The sequence below is a fragment of the Lagenorhynchus albirostris genome, chromosome 20 (genome assembly GCF_949774975.1).
Source record: "Lagenorhynchus albirostris chromosome 20, mLagAlb1.1, whole genome shotgun sequence".
In the NCBI taxonomy this organism is placed as follows: domain Eukaryota; kingdom Metazoa; phylum Chordata; class Mammalia; order Artiodactyla; family Delphinidae; genus Lagenorhynchus; species Lagenorhynchus albirostris.
The window spans coordinates 44,605,425-44,625,662 of NC_083114.1; the positions used below are offsets into that span (position 1 = coordinate 44,605,425).

Genomic DNA, 20,238 nt, shown 5'->3' on the forward strand with positions numbered 1-20,238 from the left:
ATAGTGAGGAGTAGAAATAAGGTGTTTAAAGTACCTGGCACATAAGAGTGAAATCAGAAAGTGTGGTTTGACAGAGATCACAGGATTTAGTGAGACTCCCAGGTTTGCTGGTTGAGGTTCAGAGCCTTTCTACTGTCCAGGTTGTCAGGAGATTTTGTCTGGAGCAATGATGTAGACCCTTCAGCAGCCTTCCTCTCTTGCTTGAGATTCAATATCAACCTCTATTCTACAAGGTCAGCAGCCTCCTCTTACCCTGCATCCAAGACTGCTTCTGGCTGAGTGTGGGAGGAGGCGTTTTATAGGCCAGTGTGGCCACGAGTCCAGCAGCATCAGCATCACCTGGGAACCTGTTAAGAATGTATGTTCTCAGCTGCCCCCCTCCCATTATCTGTCTCCCAGATGGCATAAGCACTGAAGGTCACAAGCCCTACTGACCTTATCATCCACCCCAGCAAGGGGGCAGCTGGAGGGTGGCTCTCAGGACTTGTCTAAACTCACCCAGCTGGAAGACAGAGGTGGCTTCGTTTTATTTTTTGTGTTGGGGATAAAAATCTGCTTTAAGCTCTGGGCTGTCCTAGGACCAGATGTCATTTATATGCCCTTTTATACGCTTATACTGGTGCCTTGGTACCTAACAGTATACTCAAGAATCATTCACTCCTTCAGGCAAAGCTTCTTACCTTTGGCCTTCTCTTAAAATATATGTAACAACTCATCAGTTCCTTCTTGTGAATTAATTTATCACATTTTTCTTTTATCTGAGGGGTCCGGGGCTACAGGAGGATTGAGACCTGGGTCTGCTTATGAATCCAGCCTGGTAATCTGGATCTGGGCTGAGGAGATCCTGGGGCTGATCTGCAACTCCTTGGAAGGGCTCTGGGGAGGAGAGAGTTGCAGAGAGATCGTGGGGAGAGGAGGTGGGACTCTGGCCGATGCCAAGCTCTGTGGGTGGGTTGGGGGAACCTGCCAGAGGCTAGGAAAACAGGCAGGCCCGGGAGCAGGTCTGGGACATGGTAGGGGCAAGGAATAAAGAGCTCTATTGTGCCGGGGAAGCTCGCAGGGCCTGAGACAGGCCGGCCGGCGGAGGGGGCGTGTGTGGTGCTGGGCAAGAGACCACGTGGTGTGCAGGGGTCAGAGAGCGGCAGGCCACCGGTCAGGCCTGGGTGTGGCGGTAAGTGCCCGGCCAGAGAACTGTGGTAACCTCCACCTCCTTGGCCTCCAGGCACAGCCTGCCACTGTGGTGGCCTCCTGTGCTGTCCCAGCCTTTGCACCCCCAAGGCAGCTTGGGGGAGGAGCTGCAGAAGGAGGTATCAGCAAACAGAAGGGGCTTTCGCACTGCTACTTTGCAGAGAGGTTCCTCAGCTGTGTTGCTTCATAGAAGCATCTCGCTGATTTTATATATGAGGAAACCAAAGCCCAGATTGATTTGGCGACTGGTAGTAGGTAGGTAGAGCAGTATCAAAGGGGAGGGACTGCAGGCTTGAACATTTTGTGAGGTGGATTCTCTGAATGCCATCTTGGGGCAGAGAGCATTGGAGCTGAAGGCTGCACCTTGGCGCCCAGCCGGAAGCATATCTTTCTCTAATCTTGGGTTCCACTGCCCCGGGGCTCCCTTCACTGAGTAACCCCTCCCTCAGGGCTAGCCCTTAGAAATCTACTTGGAGACCCAGCTGGCTTGGGCAGCAGCCCTGCCTCCGCTGTCCTGAGCTAGAAGTGAAGTTAGGTGGGAAGAAGGGGCCGTGGTTTCCCAGAACATTCCAGCCTCAGGTTCCCTAAGCCCTCTTATCGTGTCATCTTGCTTTGTAGATGAGGCAGTGAAAAATTCTGTAACTCCCTGTCCCTGTGTTCTAACTGACAAGTGGGAATCAGACCCTTTGCCTTGACTGTTCACGGTCGCTGTAAGTCTTGAAGGGGGTGAGAGATGTAAAGATGTTTTCAGCAACTGAAAAAGTAAAAAGGAGAGGGTGTTGCTAGATGCCTCCTCTGCGTCACAGGGGCCCTTGGAGAGGTGTCTGCAAGACACAGAGGGCCCTCCAGTGCAGGTGGGCCCTGGCCTGTTTCTAGGAGGAAGACTGTCCTAGAGTCAGACTCAGCCCTGTGCCCTAAGAGAAGGGCGTGCATGAAAAGGAAGGTCTTTCCCTACAAATTAATTTCAGGAGCCATTGCTTCTTCGCATCTACAGACATCCAGAACCCTCCCCACAACCTTAATGCTAACCCTGCTCCTCAGCCCACGTGAACCAGACAAAACTGGACCTGGTTTTGGTATCTGATAAAACAAGACAACAGGAGAGCTCCTAGTGAAGACTGCATGCTCTGCGACCCTGGGCCAGGCACTCACACACTCTGAGCTACAGTTGTCACAGCTCTAAACTTCATGCATCCACTCAAAACACTTCTCTTGAGAGCTTTCTGTTTCTAATACATTGGGCTAGGCTGTGTGGGATGTAAAAAGGTACATCAGACTTGGCTCCTGCGTTATCATATAGTAGCTACATGTAATAAATGTAAGCTTGGAGCTGATGAATTCCGTAAGAGTGAGATGAGGTGCCTGGGGATTCGGGAGATGGTGTTGAACTGGGCTTTGAAGAATGGGCACAATGAAAGAGAGTGAGGAAGGGCAGTGTTTGCAGCAAAGGGTCCTTCACCCATTCTGTGCTCTTGCCATGAAGTGTCTGTCATGCCTAGATCTCTCCCTGCACTCTCATGCCTCCAGGACTTGGTCATCTGAGCATCTTTGAAAACTCAGCTCAAGCGTCCCCTGCAGCCTTCCTTTCTCTGGGCTCTCACAGCACCTTGAACAACTCTCCCTTACTTCTCTGCCTTGTGTGTGTGTGTGAGCCCAGGGCATGGCTAAAGGAACATCGGGTCGTCGGCCTGCTGAAGCACAGTTCCTGGAAGGGGAAGTTGGGCTGGACAGGTGGGGGTGAGAGACCGATGAGAGACCGAGGAGGAGGTCGGGGCAGTGTGTTGGATGCAGGTCTTTGGTCAGGGAGTGAGCAGATCGGAGCTGGGCAGGGACAGCCAGGGAGACTGTGTAGCTGGTTCCAGGTCTTCAACAGCAGTATTTTTCAAATTTCTTTGATGGCAAGCCACAAAAAGAAACCCTTAACACCTCAACCCAACGCACATTTCCCAGACTAGAGCTTGGCTCATGTGCAGTGCACTGATACCGTTTGGCTTCATCTTAAAAACGCTGGTCACCAGCCACTGGTGCCCCAGTCTGTGCTTGCTGCTGCTTCGCTGGGGGCTGTGGAAGGGTCTGGCCGGTATCTTGCAGCTGGAGTGTGGGTGCCGGGCCAGCTGGGTGCTGCCACCTGCATGCGGGGCTCTGTTCCGCCAGGGGAGGCTCTGCCTTTGGTCAGGATCAGGGAGGGCCACACAAAACTGTGGGCAGGAACTGGGCCCAGCCCTGCATTCGGAGGGTCAAGTTCGGAGGCTGGAGAAAACCTCATCCTGCCCGTCCTTCCTGAGTTGGGAATTGGGAGTCAGGAGCTCCCTCCTGAAGCCTCAGGTGACCTCTTGAAGAGAGGGATGCAGAAGCTGCTGGCCCAGCCGGAGCTGTGGAGCAGAGCAGGCCTCGACTCCTGGCTTGCCCTGTCCTCAGTGCAAGGAGACAGGCTAAGAGGCCCTGCACCTCCAGGTTGGGAGAGCGCCCCGTAGAGCAGACAGGGTGATGCGACATCCCTCTCTGCCTGCTCTGGCACCAGCTGGGCAGGGCAGTAGAAGGAAGGTTTTGGGAACTGCATCCTTCAGCTCAGCTCTGTCGCCCCCTCCCGTTTGTGGCGGTGCCTCAGGCCAACCTCTGCCCCTCTCTCAGCCTCCATTGGCCAGCTTGTTTCTGACCTGCTGAAGCCTCCTGAGGAGACACAGGAGCCAGTGAGGATCCTGGAGGCATTGGACTTGTAAGCCCCCTGCTCTGAGCTTGCTCTGGGGCCCTGCTGTTAGCTGTGGGCATCACTGTGGTGACTCCTCCACCTGGGAGGCACATCCAGACTAGATGATGGGGAGGAAGTCTGCATGCCCTGCTTCCTGGAAGCGGTCATGAGGTGATTATCTCCTGTTCCCTGGGGAAGAAAAAGCTGGGGTTTGGAGTCCCTTCAAAGGAAGTTTTCTAATCCAGGCCTCGGGCTCGAAGTGAGTGGATACAAACTCAGCGGCCCTTTTGGGAGTGGAGGGCCCTTCTCAGTGTCCTCCAATAAGAGGGAGTAAAGGAAAGAACCTAGGGAAAGTGGGCAGACTTGTTTTTAGGTTATATTTGTGGCCATGATGGGGTAGACCAGGAGAAGACAGACAGCCATAAACTTTCCCAGTTAGGTGGATGTTGGAGAAAAATTTTTTTTCTTTTTTAAATTTATTTTTGGCTGTGTTGGGTCTTCGTTGCTCCACGCGGGCCTTCTATAACTGTGGTGAGCGGGGGCTACTCTTCGTTGCGGTGCGCAGGCTTCTCATCGTGGTGGTTTCTCTTGCTGCAGAGCACAGGCTGTAGGCGTGTGGGCTTCAGTAGTTGTGGCATGCGGGCTCAGTAGTTGTGGTGCGTGGGCTTAGTTACTCTGCAGCATGTGGGATCTTCCCGGACCAGGGCTCGAACCTGTGTCCCCTGCATTGGCAGGCAGGTTCTTAACCACTGTGCCACCAGGGAAGTCCTGGAAGAAATAATAGTTCTTTTAGGTTAACTGTCCCAAGATCATGCAGCTGGATGAGGTGGAGCCAAACCTTGAAACTTGGGTGTGTCTGAACCCCAAGCCTGCCTTCTTCCTTCCGTCTCTGGTCCTCAGTGCTGCGGACAAGGGGGGACTCAAAGGGCAGATTGCCTGAGTGGAGAGCCAAGGGTTTGAGGTGCAGGAGCCCAGGGAGAAGGCGGAAGGGTTGGGATCTGCCCAGACCAGCCCCAGGCTTGGCCAGACTTTTCCCCTGGCTTGGAAAGGTGCAGGGTGGGGAAAATTTTAGATGCTCCTTGGGGCCCATACCCCCTTAGCCTAGTTGCCTCAGGTAAGGACTGACCTTGTCTTTCTTTTCTTTTTTCTTTTCTTTTCTCTTCTCTTCCCTTTCTTTTTCTTTCTTTCATCAGATTTTGCCACCTAATTAGCCAGAGCCTTTAGTTGATCAAACTCTTTTTAAAAAATATTTATTTGGCTGCGTCGGGTCTTAGTTGCAGCACACAGGCTTCTCTCTAGTTGTGGCACGTGGGCTCCAGAGCGTGTGGGCTCAGTAGTTGGGGCGTGCAGGCTTAGTTGCCCGGTGGCATGTGGGGTCTTAGTTCCCCGACCAGGTATCAAACCTGCGTCCCCTGCATTGGAAGGTGGATTCTTAACCACTGGACCACCAGGGAAGTCCCTCTTTCCTTTATTTATGTTCTCCTATTCTACTTGGCCATCCAGTTGCGTTCTTCCTGCCTTGTGTTCCTTTCTCCTAAGCTTTTGTTGTAGGCCCGGCTGCCAGGAGTGTCCATGGGCTCTGCTCCCCTGGGCACCCTCTGGCCGGAGAGGCTGCTGAGGTCCAGAACCAGGGAAGAAGAGACGAATACAAGAGGAACCCTAAGCACAGTGAGTAATGATCCCATAACTTGTACGTCAAAGGGCTCCTGGGACTCAGAAGGGAAGTGACTTGCCTGGAGGGCACCTGGATAGTGGGTGGTTGAACTGGAATTCCAGCTCAAGTCCGACCCCCAGGCCTGGCCTCGTCCCACTACTTCTGGACATGTGTTTATTGGCCAGCAGAAGCGGGCAGAGAGCTGCTTCTACCCAGTTTAGTTTACACTTCAGAACACCATTTTTACGTACAGTTAAACATGGAGATGTTCAGAGCAGGTGGGGAGGTTGTCTTGTTCTCTCAGGCAAAGGAAAACATCATGTTGCAATCCTGATCAAACTGACCTGTGCAGCTCTCGTGGCCGGTGGGGTGGGGTCGAAAGGTAGGCAGGGTGCAGGGTAGGGAGTAAGGGAGATAACCCTGATGTCCAAACAGCAGAGGAAGATTGGAAGCAGGGAGGGTACTGATGTTTCCTGAATGTCTTTATCTAGGGGCCATGCCCTCCCTTTGCACAAAATATTTCATTCTCAGGACAAGATAGGAATTGTTACCCCGTTTACAAATATGAATTGTGACCTCAATGAGAGCTTCAGTAACTCACTGCATGTCACAAAGCAAGTAACTGGGAAAGTCAGGATTCTAACTCAGGTCTCTCTGACTCCAAAGTCTGTGCTCCTTCCTCTAAACTGGTTCTGATGAGATCAGCAGACCCACAGTGCCTTTGCTGCTGAGGGAGAGCCATTTCTCAGTATCGATTCCATTATAGTGAATATCCACTTGGCAAAAATCTCCTGGACTGGCTAAGTCCCCAGCACCCTGCCTGATGCCTGGGACACAGTAGGCCCTCAATAAATGGCTGTTTGAGCTTTAACAGGAACGGTGAGGAGGCAGTAGGCACAGAGGACACTGACCCTTCTTTGGAAGTAGATGAGGTTCTGGGTGCTGATGAGGGGGTCCCTCTGAAAGCCCCAACCTCCTCACAACACCCAACACTCCTGCAGACTGTGACCACCTTCCGCTGACAACTGATCCTGCACAAGATCTTTAAGCGGTGGGGGACTGGGCTGGACTCTCCACAGGGAGAATCGCCCAGACGTCGCTGGCTCTCTGCCCTGCAAGCTGAAGATCTAAGACAGATGGTGGCCACGGATGTGGGCCCAGACGATCAGCAGAATACAATGCGTAACCCTGGCACGCTGGAGTAGGAAGCCTCACCCTCGGCAGAGACTAGAACGGGGCCTCAGAGACTTGAACAAACATCTGCCCCTCCTAGTAGCGCAACATACTTCCGTGCTCCTCAGCCCTTTCGTGGCAGTCTTCTCTGCCTGGAATATAGCAAAAATTGTGTCATTTTCCCCACTAAACAAGACTCTTCTAGGACTGCGACTCTGCTCGTCATTGTTCCCCAGCAGCTAGCCCAGGGCTAGCCACCAGTGCTTGTTGAATGGTGAACGAAGAAATGAGAGCATCTCTTGGGTACTGGGCGCTCAGGGCACCGTGCTGGCCAGTGGTGGACTTTCTGGACCCACGTGATTCACTGGTGATGTCAGGTAGTCAGCTTCCGCCCTCCTGGTGGGAGGAATGCCCAAACCTGCTTGGGCTGGTGGGGAAGAGAGATCCAACCCTGTTCCAGAATTTGGAGGGCTCCTTGGGAGCCCTGCCCGAGTTCCCTTCCAGCGGCAAGGGGACTCCTTGGTGAGAACTGTGGCCAGCACATCCAGAGATAAGCAAGCAGGTAGAAGCCTGTCAGATGACTTAGAGAAGACGCTTCCTGTGTTTTAGCTGCTCAGACAGGAAGAAAGGGCAGCTTAGCTGAAGCTGAAGCTGAAGCTGGCAAATCCTGAACCCCCTTGTAAATAATGTGAGAAAGGGGGCACCAAGAGGATGATCTTGGAGGCAGCCCCAGCGTGGTCAATAACCCGCAGAGCGCTGGGATCCCAGGACATGCCACATCAAGATGTGTGCTAAAGGGCAGTGAAGGCAGTCACCAGAAGGGACTTAGGTCTGTCAGACCTGCCCAAGCTAGCTGTGGAGTGCCAAGGGCTTTGCTGGCCTGACTGCTAACCATTTTTAGGGCCAAAGTGTGGAGAGTAGGAATCTTCCCAGGGGACTCTAGGGGATTTTAGTGGGCGCTCACTTTGGGGTCCTGCAGCCTCTAGGTCGATATTTGCGAAGAATCTCAGCCCAGCAGGGATGGAAAGAGCTAGTGAGCATATTTGGCCCCATACCCTCATTGCAGCGATGGGGAAAGATTTACCCAAGGCAAGGGTAGTAAAAAGAAAAAACATTGAATCTGTTATTTCCAAAAATAGCACTGAGGTGGACAGTACAGGAAACAAAATTTATATTACAGTTTCATAGTGTTTTTATTTGATTACTCGTGGTGGGAGAATGTGAATCTTCTTCGCATTAGGGTGTCTAAATGTCTCGGGCCGGCTGTGAGCCCAGACGTCCCAAGTAACTTTTTCAAGGTCGCTCAGGGAATCAGAGGTGGGGCTGGACTCTTAACATCCTCTCAGTTCAGTGCTCTGCGCTGCAGTGACCTGTTGCATAATACGAAATAGCTGTGGCTTGTCTTCTCTTTTATGAAATTTCCATTTGGTCCTTTGCGACCCGTCAGCAGTCAGGTTGCTGGTGAGAGTGATGATGTCTGTCTTCCGGGACGTCCAGTGGACGGATTTTACCTGGGTTTCTGGATACAGCCCCATCTAGCAAAAGCACTAACACCGCTTTGCGCCAGAGACGCAGACACGCGGGACACGCAAATGCTAAAACAACACTTGCAAGTGTTTGCCCTCCCGCACAGGGCACAGGGACCGTGCCTCCTCCTCCCCCAATCTTTGCCTGGGTGGCCGAGCCCTGGGCTCCGCCCCTTCCCCATCAGACCGGGGGAGGGGTCCTCCTAGGCGCGGAGGTAGCGGACGCTTGGCGGCTGGAGACTTGGGCAGAAAGAGGCGGGACAGAGGGGGTGCCAGGGGCCGGGGTCTGGCCGCCTGGGTCAGCCGCGCGCCGCCGCCCCGCCCAGTCGGGCGGTGCAGCCCACGTCCCGCCACGCGGTGAAGTTTGCTGAAAGTTTTGCAGTTGCTTCCCCGCCCGCGCCAGCCGGGGAGTTGTGACGCAGCGTCTGGGGCTCCAGGCCCGGACAGAGAGGGAAGGCGAGGCGGGGAGACAGGGAAGCGGAGAGCGAGAGAAAGAGTGCACGCCGGGGTCCTCCTCGACCCCGCGGATCCTTCTCTCCCGCCTCCCCTTCCTCTCCCTCTCGGCGCTCTCTCTCGGGCCCGGACCCCGGCCCCGGCCCCGGCCCCGCGCCCGCCCGCTCCTCCTCCCCTTCCCCTCCCACGCTGCCCGCTTCCCTTCCCCTCTGCCCCTCAAACCCTCCTCCCGGGTTCTGCGCTCCTCCCTCCGCCCTCCCTCCGCCCGGCCTGCCTCCTTCCCTCCTCCTCCCCTCCTCGCCCCGGGAGGCATCACTTCTTCCCGACCCGGAGGAAGACGCGAGCCCCTCGCGGGCGGTCACCACAGCCCAGCGCCGGGGCCGCCACCGCGCGCCGCGCCTGTGCGCCCTCGGTCCCTGCGTCCCCTAGCGCCACGCCGCGGGCATGGGGCCCGGCCGGCCGGCCCCCGCGCCCTGGCCTCGTCACCTGCTGCGCTGCGCCCTGCTCCTCGGGGGTCTGCACCTCGGCCGCCCCGGGGCCGCCGCCGCTGCACTCTCGGGTAAGGCGCTGCCAGCTTGGCCAACTTCGGGGGCGGGCGGGGGGAGCGCCGGGGAGCGGGCCTCTCCCGACTTTTCCCTCCTTTTTTTTTTTTCCCCCCAGAAGTGTGTGTGTGTGTGTGTGCGTGTGCGTGTGTGACTGGGTTTTAAAAAATCGTTTCCCCTTTTCTGAAAGCGGGGGAGAAGGGAGGAGGAGCGCGCCTGGAGGTGGGGGGAGGACCTGAGTGGAACCAGATGTGGCGGGCGGCGGGGGAGGGGAGCCCGGGGGTCTCGAGCCGCCTCGGAGGAAGAGGGCGGGCTCCGGGAGGACCCCCGCGCCCGCCCTCTGGGACCACCCGGCGCCGGCCCTGCCCTGGGCCCGGGGACAGGCAGGGCGCGTCCGACGAAACCAGAGGAGGCTCCAGGCCGGGCTCCTTGCTTTGCTCCAGGACCGATGCATTACTGTTGTTTTTGAATTATTCGTAAGGGCTTGTTTGCCTTTACCGGCACCTCGGGGATGTTTGTATTTTCTTTTCCACACTGTCTTCAAGGACAGCCTGTGGCATGCGGCATCCGCACCAGTTGAACGCAGCTCTGTGGGGCAGTTTTGTGCCATCAGGAGGATGCAGCGACAGGCTGGGCACGGTGTGCGTGTGCGTGTGTGTGTGGTGTAATGTTGTGTGGGCGGCTCTGGCCAAGCTGGCACCCCTCCAGAAGGGACAGATCTTGGGCGGCAAGAAAGCTGCTAAAGATGCAAAAACCCACCCGACAGAAAACAAAAACCAGAAGCTGTGCATTCTTTCTGCTGGTCTTTCAAAGGATGACAGTGAAGTGTGGGGACAGACAGACCTCTCACCAGGAATTCCAGAGGGAAAGGGAAAGATCTGCTTCCTGGGGGGCTTGCAGGAGTCAGAGCTGGAGCTGCCAGGGAGTGTGGTTATTACAGCCCCATTGCTGGGCCTGTAAAGCTTGGTCTTGCTTTATGTTTCATTTGGGGAGGGGGCTGAGTGAAAGGGGACAGTTAGTGCAGCGTGTGCAGTTTTGTGCCAAGTCCAGACAGCGCCATGGAGGATCTGGGGCCTCCAGCCACAGCCAGTGCTTGCTGGGTTGGCCTGCCCCACTGATGGCGTCATGTAGGCGACCAAGACACGTATCTGCCCTGATTGTGTCCGATTGTGCCGATGGGAGAGGTGGGGGCCGGGTGATGCATATTCACACCGGGCAGAGACCCTCTGCTGAATTCCAGACCCACCCGGAACTGAATGTCAGGCAAACACAAACCAGGAAGTACCTCCCTATCCACTGCAGGTCCAGGCACCCAGGCTGTTCCCCTGCCTCCCTGCATCTCACTCCTCTGTGAAGGCAGGCTGGATGGGAGGGGTGGAGGAGCATGGCTATTCCAAGAGCCCCAGAGCACATTGTAAAGCCAGGCCCTGGGAGAGCTGTGGCCAGAGTGCTGACTCGGCCTTTTCCCCTATGGAGCCTTTGACAGAGGGAGCTGGAAATGTCTGGTGAGAGGCCAGGTCAGGGAGGATGCCTGGAGTGGCCCTCTGCCTCTGCGTCTCCTCCAGGCCCCGCTTGCCCTTCCTCAGGCTGTGTCCCTGGGCTTGTATCCCCCATAGCCTCCGAGAGGCCAGTCCCCAGGGCAATGCATTGATCACCCCAGAGAAGCTTAGGTGTGGGCAGGGGTGGATGGAGGGGAGCTGGAGATGAGGACGGGGGTGGGGCGGGGATAGCCTGGTCTCCAGAGCAGCAGCTGAGCAAAGAGGATGTTGAAATTGTTGCAGGTACTGTCCCTGCCCTGTTCCCTCTGCCCAGAATACTCTTCTTCTAGCCGAATTCTTTCCTCATCCCCCTGTACCTGACGAATCAGGTGGTCACTGGGAAGAATTTATCAGCACCGGGCTCCAGATGGCCCCAGGAAGTGCTCGTGGGAGATAGGATTCGGCTTGGCAGGCCAGTGCTGCTGGGGTGAAACTTACCCTGGGGGTGACGTGCACGTGGTGGCTTTCTGACCACCAGTAGGGGAGAGGATGGGGCACCGCAGAGCCCCTTGGGGGCGGCAGGGCAGCAGCGCCTTCTTGGTGTGGAATGGCAGAGTCCATCTTTTCTCCACCCGCTGTGGAGTACCCAGAGGGGTGCCCGGCAAAGCTTGTGGCTGGAAGACCTCTTTGTGAATTGCAGTGTTGATGCATTTTTGTATCCTTCACTGCTCCATGCTGAGCCAACTACTTGGGGAGGAGGGAAGGTACAGGGGAGGTGTAAGTTGCGTCCTTAGAGAAGCCGAAGAAACTGTGTGGGGCACAGGGTCACCAAGGCCTTCGGGAGGGAGGCTGGGAGGGACCAGGCTTTGCAGATGCCGGGAGGGGAGCAGAGAGGGCGAGACCGGCAAGGCAGCCTGGACGGTGCGGGGGATTCTGTGGAAGCTTGCTGGGCTGAGGTGGAGAGCTCCTGAGTGGGGTGGGGGAGAAGCTCGAGCGAAGAGGAAACTGGCCAGCTTTCCGGGAGGCCAAAGTGGGGGAGCAACTTGCTGGCCGGCGGTGGGGAGCCCTGGAGAACCCCTGGGAGCTTCTGACCAGAGGAATGAGGTGCAGATTGGAAAGAGGGTTGCTGGGAGCCCTAGGCATCAGATATCCAGGTCCAGGAGTGAGGAGACCTTGGGAGATCTTGCTGTGGGGACAGACCCTGCTTGTCTGAAGGACGGGTTGCTGTGGGGACAGACCCTGCTGTCTGTCTGAAGGACAGGGAGGGAGGCGCCCCTTTGGAAAGGCAGCAGGTACTTGCTGCTGCTGCCAGTCAGCCGCACAGATGGCCTGCGCTTCTGGCCCAGATCCTGGTGAGTCATGGAGCTGAGAGCTTTCTTACTGCCCCTCCACCCAGTCATCCTTTCTCCAGCCGCTTGCCTTCTGTGAGCTGCCAGGGCTGAGATAGTGCCCGGCTGAGCTGCGGTTAGTGCTGAGATCCAGTCCTCTGCTGGGTTGACCTGGACGAGGTGAGGGTGCAGGCAGGGGAGGAGGAGGCCAGGGTCTTGGTCCCCATTGTTCACAATAGGGAAATCTCATGGGTTTCCTGATGCCTGCAGGGTAGGGTTGGTTTGGGCCGGTGAGATGATTTCAGAAGCACCATGGACTTCTCAGAAGAGCATTCGTGTGGATTCACCACTCATTTAAGCGTTAGACAGGCACCCTGTGGCACCCTTCAGAGGGATGAAGTGGTAACAGCAGTGGCTCCCATTCTGCATGCTCTGGGCGCTGTGTGGCATACTGCAGGACAAAGGCTCTTCCGCCTCTCACAACCCTGGGATGTGTCATCAGCCATCTCACACACTGCCGGTCAACAGACTGGCGATGTTAAGTCGTGTGCGCGAGAACACACGGCTAGAAAGAGGCGAAAGCGAGATTCAGCTGTGGCTCCTGAGCCTGAGCACTTAGGTACCAGACCACCGTGCGTCTCCATAAAATGAACCTTACCAGAGTGTGTGTTAGGAAAGGTGGAAAATTCTGCTTTCGGGGCTTTCCCGCAAAGCCCCAAGTCCGTCAGAACATCCTCTCAATGTGTCCCCCTGAGAGGAGCCCCGGGAAGGGGGCGGCCCTCTGTTACGCCCCAGCTGTCTGGGTGCTTGTCTCTTCCCCAGCCCCAGGGGCCCCAGACGCAGGGACGGAGCCCTCCTCAGTATCCTCGGGGGTCTGAGGTGCCTGCTCCTGAGGGACTGAAGGGGCCCGATGGAGGAGGAGCCCCGCTTCCCTGCGGTCAGGGATTCGTATTTGTTCATCCAGTCAGTCACAGGATGTTTACCGAGCCTGTGCGGTGCTGCGGGAAGGAGTGACTGCGGCCTGTTCTTGTGAGCCCACCTCCCCTGCACCCCCTGTGGGGGTCCCTGGACTTGGAGGGCCTGGGCTTTGCTGACAGGAAGTGTTCCTTCCGGTTTAGTCCTTCATGAGATGACGGGGTGCCGCTTTCCTATGACTGGATCCTATAAATCTGGGGTGGGGGGGGCCTTTGAGCGGTGATGCAGCTCTTGGAACTCACCCTGGGCACTGCAGATCCCAGTCACTCCTCAGCTAGGGGCTGTGTCCTGAAAAGGCAGAGGGAATGAAGGCTGTGTAGTGGCATCTGTGGCATCAGCCAGCTCCAGCCTTAGAGGACACATTGGGTTGGTCCCCCACCTGTGGCTCCATGTGCAAGTCCAGTGGTTAGTTTCTTTCCTGCCCTTCCCCCTCTTCTTTGGACCCTCTGTCCCCTCTCCCGAGCCCCTTGAGTGTGTAGACTCCTTCCATCCTGCCTGGCTGGGCCCAGGCTCTCTGCCTCTCCTCAGCTCTCCCCGCCCCACTTGAGTACCTCTGACTGTGCATCCTGCCCCCGCAAAAGCCTTGGTTGTGTTGCAGGATGATGGCTCTGAAACCTCAGCTTCTTCCCAGTCACCCAGCCCCCCATGCCTTTTCCCTGCCCTCCCCCTTAGCGCGCTGCGCCTTCCTCCCTGAACCGTCACTGCTCGCCCTCCCATAGGCCTTTGCACACACCGCTCCCTCTGCCTGGAATGCCCTTCCTCTCTTCTTGCCTGGCTGCCACTGCCCCTTCCTTCCAGACTCAGGATCCTGAGAAGGACACCGAGGGGTCCTGGTCACCGCCTCTTGGGCTCACCTGGGCTAAAGGGGCACAAGCTCACAGAGGGCGAACACGGGGGTAAACCCCAGAAGGGAGGGGCTGCCTTTTTTCTCTTTTTCTTGGGGGTCACTTCTAGAAGGACATGGTGAGAGGCTGCCGTGGTGGGCCTGGAGCTCCTACAGGGAAAAACAATAAGCCAGTTTCCCAGCTTCTCCCGACATCCTCAGAAAGTGTTTGGAAGGGGAGGCGGACACGGTGCTCCCCACTGTAGACTGAGGCTGGAGGGGGCGTGGCTGGGAACGCCCCGCCTCCTCAGGATCAGATGTAAATCAGGACAGGGTCGGTGGGGCTGTAATTAATGCCACTCGCCAGCTGCGTGACCTCGGGCAGAGGCTCAAGTTTCTTCATTTGTAAAATGGGAAAAATAAAATAATAGCCCCTCGTAGGGATATCGTAAGAAATGACAATATATGTATGAGTTACGTGGTACAGTGCTGGACACAGTCACTTCTTAACAAATAATATTAAATTATTGCTATTTTTATTATTATTAGGAAGAGAAAACATGAATATCAAGGGACTTAAACATGAAAGAAACACAATCCTCAACATACAAAGCCCTAACTACAGCCACTTTTATTTTTAATCAAAGTAGGTCTTTGATAACCCTTTACTGCTTGATGACATAAGGGCCAAAAAGTAACCATACTTTTTCTGAAAGTAAATTTAAATCCTAAAGAAAAAAAAAATCCATCCTCAGCTGTCCTTATCCCTTAGGCCCCTCAATTTACTTCCCTCCTTTTTTTGCTTCTCTTCATCATGAAGCTTCTTCAGCTAAACTTCCTTTCAGAGCTGAGTTCCCTGGACTCTGCCCTTTCAGTGCACACGGAGCCGCCAGTCATCCTGCCTCACCGTAACCTGCCTCCTGAAGAGTTGCCTCCCAGCGGTCCTGGTAATTAGGCTTCCTAATTACTCAATGCAGTGCCCCTTGGCAGGCCTCACCTTGCAGCATGGGTGCTGTTGTTAGCCTCAGTTTTTTTTTTTTTTACATCTTTATTGGAGTATAATTGCTTTACAATGGTGTGTTAGTTTCTGCTTTATAACAAAGTGAATCAGTTATACAGATACATATGTTCCCATATCTCTTCCCTCTTGCGTCTCCCTCCCTCCCAACCTTCCCTATCCCACCCCTCCAGGCGGTCACAAAGCACCGAACTGATCTCCCTGTGCCATGCGGCTGCTTCCCACTAGCTATCTATTTTGCGTTTGGTAGTGTATATATGTCCATGCCACTCTCTCGCTTTGTCACAGCTTACCCTTCCCCCTCCCCATATCCTCAAGTCCATTAGAGCATGCATCATTAAAACTGAGGCTACTACCCTGAGATAGCCTCAGTTTTAATGATGCATGCTCGGTGGAAAACGGTCAGACCATACAGGGGTAACATGTAAAAAATCTGAGGTCCTCCCTTCCCTCCACACGCACCCTAACAGTAACCACCGTCAGTAGTTTTTTAAACGGCGTAATCTTCCGTTCTTTATGCATATACACCCATATAAATACTCCTTTTACACAAACAGAACCACGTTTTATACTGTATAATACAATACATTTTATTTAATAATATTCATGGCATTTCCATTGGCTTCAGAGCTGTGCCATTCTTAATGGTGCTCAGTAGTTGGTAGGAAGGATGTACTGTTCTTTTTTTTTTTTTTTTAAGCTGCTTCCCTATTGATGGACACTGTTTGAAAATTTTCTTTCCCTCTGGCCTCTGTGATGTGGTTTGCATCTGCAGTCTCTGCCTCCTGGCTTCCATCCTCAGTCCAGAGCCCACATTGTTGCCAGATTTGTGATCCAAGAGGGCGGATTTAATCGCCAACAGAACAGAGTTGAATTGAGAATTTGAGGCCTTCCATGGTCAGGTTCCAGCCTTTCTTTTCAAACCCTTGAGCAAGTCAAATTCAGATGCCCTGAGTCCTGCCCAGTGAAGCCCCCACTCCCGCTTTTCTCTTGGCCAGGAACGCCTGGCTCCGCAGGTGTGGCTCTGGGTTCCCGCTCATACCTGCAGCCTCAGCTGGAAGTAGACTTTCTCCCCAGACTCCTTTTCCATTTCATTGCTGCCGCCTGCCTGGTGGAGCCCCTTCCTCCCCTCCCAGACTGTGAGCACCTCTGGGGCAGGGCTTTGTCAACCCTGCACAACTTCCAGCCTTGGACACTGTCATTTAGTAAATATTTATTGAACCAAACAAAAAAAGACAGGTGTTCCAAAGAGCTCCCCCCCACCACCAGTTTTAATGAATGTAATTGACATATAACATTGTATTGAGTTTAAAGTGTACACATAATGATTTGATATCTGTATGTATTGCAAAATGATCTCCACAATGTTAACATCCATCACCTCACATCTTTACAAAGTTTTTTTCTTGTGATGAGAATTTTGTTTGTAGTAGTGGAGAGGCAATGAGTTTGTAGTAGTAGAAAGGCAATGAGTTTCCAGAGTTTTAGATGATGTCACAATCATGAAAAACATATGGCATTGAATTAAAATAAACAGAAAAAAAGTCCAGTGGACCGGAATACATTTCAAAAGTAGACTTAGACTGTTATAAGGACTTAATGTAAGACACACCAGGAGCAACACACTAATGGGAAAATGAATCTGTACTTGTAAATGGTATTGGACAACAGGATTATAATTTAACATTTTTAGTTTCAATTTACAGCTGATCATGAGAAAATTCAGCTGGCAGGTTGTCATGTAGAAAGTGCAAAAATCACTAGAAATTAAAGAAATCAACTTTAAAAAATATGTAATTAAACTAGTAAAAATAGAAAACCTAATATTGGCAGAGCTGCGAGGCAACTAATATGTATGACTGGAGCACGTAAAGTAGTCCCCCCCACCCCGGGTCGCGGGCCTCTCACTGTTGTGGTCTCTCCCGTTGCGGAGCACAGGCTCCGGACGCGCAGGCTCAGCGGCCATGGCTCACGGGCCCAGCCGCTCCGCGGCATGTGGGATCTTCCCAGGCCGCAGCACGAACCCGTGTCCCCTGCATCGGCAGGCGGACTCTCAACCACTGCGCCACCAGGGAAGCCCCAATTAGTTCAGTTTTTTAGCATTCAGTCTTTCAGACAAGATGTAAGAAACTAGATATGTAAGACTTCATCTCCTTTGACCTCATAATTCCACTTGGGGAATTTGTAAGGCATTAATCCCAAAGAGAAAAAAAAAATGTTCATAGAAGTGCTATTTATAGCAGCAAAACAAATTGGAAACCATCTAGATGCCCAACAACAAGAGCATGGCTAATCAAGAATCTTAACACGATGGACAATTTACGTAGTTCTAAATGACAAATATAGAATATAATGACACATGTAATGCCAGGGACTTCCCAGGTGGTCCAGTGGTTAAGACTCCGCCCTTCCAATGCAGGGGATGCAGGTTTGATCCTTGGTCGAGGAACTAAGATTCCGCATGAGGTGCAGCAGTGTGGCCAAAAAAAAAGAACTAATGCCAGTACATGGAAATATATCTAAGAAGGAAAGTGATCATGACCACAAGGCAATCATACAAACTAATATACACACACGGGTAATAATTAAGTGAAGATGCATGTCTGATCACTGACATGCATTTTCTCATTCATTTGGTTAAATGTTTTGTTTTCCCGAGCACTGACAATGTGCCAGGCGTGGTATTTGATGCTGATGACACCATGGTGAACAAGCCAGTCATGAATCCTACCTTCCTGAAGCTTATATTTTAAGAGCAACCTCTCTCCCCAGCCCCAAATGTAGAGGAACATTCTAGAGGCAAATGTGTGCTGATTTCAATTTAGGTGCAATTTTTAAGTTTGTTAGAAGGAAGATGGAAGCAATAGACTGCTTTGAAATCTCAGACACAGGGTTGGGAACCTGTCTGACTGCAGAGGGAACAGCATTGAGTCAGACCAGCTTGATCAAAGAGGAATTCAACAGGAAACGGCCTTGCAGTCAGTCCTGGTCCCTGAGGAAAGGATTTTCTAACTTCATAGATGCTTAACCTCATTTCTAAGGATCTGAGGATCCTTGGTCACATTTGCTTTACCTCACTGTGTGTGTGTGTGTGTGTGTGTGGTGAATCTTTCAGTAGTTGTAGACGTGACATATCACACCAATACTTCACCATGTATCAAGTAAAAACAAAGACATTCTCCTATAAAACCATAATACCGTAATCACATCTAAGAAATACAACAGATACTATAGTTTTTTCTAATATGTGGTTCGTGTTTGAATTTCTCCAGTTGTCCCAATAATGTCAGCTATTGTTTAAGTCTAGGACTCAATTTGGTGTCGTGTCTCTTCAGCCTCTCTTAATCTAGAATAGTTGACCTTCTTGTCTTTTATGACACTGGATTTTTGATGACTTCAGGCATCAAATGTTTGGTAGAGTGTTCGCAGTCTGAATTTGTCTGATTGTTTAATCTTTAAATTTATGTTAAACATTTTTGGAAAGAAAACCACAGGGGTGGGACACAAATGTGTCCTTCCCGTCGTATCACATTGTCAGTTTGTTCCCTTATTGGTGATGCTGACTTTGATCGATTGGTTCATCTGATGTCTACCAGATCTCTCCACTAAAAAAGTACCTTTTCTCCTTTGTATTTAGTAGATAACCTACGGAACTATATTCTTTTTTTTAAAGATTTTTTTTGATGTGGACCATGTTTAAAGTCTGTATTAAATTTGTTACAATATTGCTTCTGTTTTATGTTTTGGTTTCTTGGCTGAGAGGCATGTGGGGTCTTAGCTCCCCGACCAGGGATCAAACCCACACCCCCTGCATTGGAAGGCGAAGTCTTAACCACTGGACCGCCAAGGAAGTCCCTAAACTATATTCTTTTCTTTTTTTAATAATTTTTAAAACAAATTTTTTTAATTTTTTATTTATTTATTTTTGGTTGCGTTGGGTCTTCGTTGCTGCGCGCGGGCTTTCTCTAGTTGCGGCGGCGAGCAGGGGCTACTCTTCATTGCGGTGAGCGGCCTTCTCATTGCGGTGGCTTCTCTTGTTGCGGAGCACTGACTCTAGGCGCGCGGACTTCAGCAATTGTGGCTCACGGGCCCAGGTGCTCCGCAGTATATGGGATCTTACCGGATCAGAGCTCGAACCCGTGTTCCCTGCATTGGCAGGTGTATTCTTAACCACTGCGCCACCAGGGAAGTCCCTAAACTATATTCTTAAAAAAGCCAAGTTGCTCACAGCAGTACTATTCATAATAGCCCCAAACTGAAAACTAGCCCCAAACTGAAAATTACCCAAATGCCCATCAACAACAGAATGGATCAGTTATGGTGGCTCCACACTATTCAGCAGTATACAGCAATGAGAATGAGCAACCTACGCCCACATGCGACAGTTTAAGGCTCACAAAAATATAGAGCCAGATGCATTCATACCATATGATCCCATCTACATAAAATACAAAAAAGAGGGTAACACTGACCTATGCCGTTTGAAGTCAGGAGAGCGGTTACCCTTAGTGGGAGAAGTTGTAACCAGAGGGAGTCACACATAGAATTTAGAAGAACAACAAACAGGGAGGAGATGTCTGGAATAGTTACGGCAAGAAGCTCACATAGGCCAGTGAGAAAAACACAGGAACCTCCACTAGTTTTAAGGCATCTAAGGTTAGAATACATGAGCCAGTAAAAGCTGGGAACAGAATTCACAAAGAAGGAATACCAATGTCTAATACGCCTTTGGAAAATGTTTTAAATCACTAGCAATAAAAAAAAAAGAAAAAAAGGCAAGATATGCCTCCAAAGTGCCAACAAAGATGGATGTAACAATATGGTCAATATATTATTTATAATTAAGAAAAATCTGCTTACAAGTTGAAGAGCAGTAATAGCTAGGGAATGAGTAAATGGAATGTGGTATATCACATCATGAAATAGCATACAGCCATTAAAATGGTTTTTACAAAATTAAAAGATACAGAGAAATCCTTTTTCTAAAATATTAAGTACAAAAACAAGACTCAAAAACATTTGGGTGTGCGTGTGTATGTGATAGATAAATGAATGTAACTTGTATATGAGGCATAGACAAGGTAAAATTGGTAAAGATCACACCAAAATTTAATAGAAGTTATGTCATATTCTGTTATATTATGTATTGATTATTTAACAGGGGTGATTTTTCTTTTTAGCATGTCTGTAATTTGCAGCAATGGGGTGGCAGAGGACAACTTTCTCTCTGTCCAACCAAGTGATTCCAGTCGCACCCTCCGTCCACTCCCATCACCTAACTGGTCCAAGCCTGCAGCACGTGACCCCACGGGGCCAATCAGAGTCTCGTGGGGGCAGGGCGGGCTTTTCCCAGGCGCGAAGGGAGCCCTGCAGGGTCTGGTGCAGCACAGG

At 52.1% G+C, this 20,238-nt stretch overlaps 1 protein-coding gene across 2 annotated transcripts in view; it reads left to right on the top strand.

The window, feature by feature from the left end:
• Nucleotides 1-8,651: 8,651 nt before the first annotated feature.
• MRC2 (mannose receptor C type 2) overlaps nucleotides 8,652-20,238 on the top strand; it is a 54,673-nt gene continuing 43,086 nt past the window's right edge. Inside the window, exon 1 of one of the 2 annotated variants that reach the window (XM_060133030.1) lies at nucleotides 8,652-9,242. In XM_060133030.1, the coding sequence (XP_059989013.1) occupies nucleotides 9,128-9,242 (115 nt within the window). In that variant the 5' untranslated portion in view covers nucleotides 8,652-9,127. The remainder of the gene's footprint in view (nucleotides 9,243-20,238) is intronic. The other variant, XM_060133028.1, reaches the window with a different exon arrangement.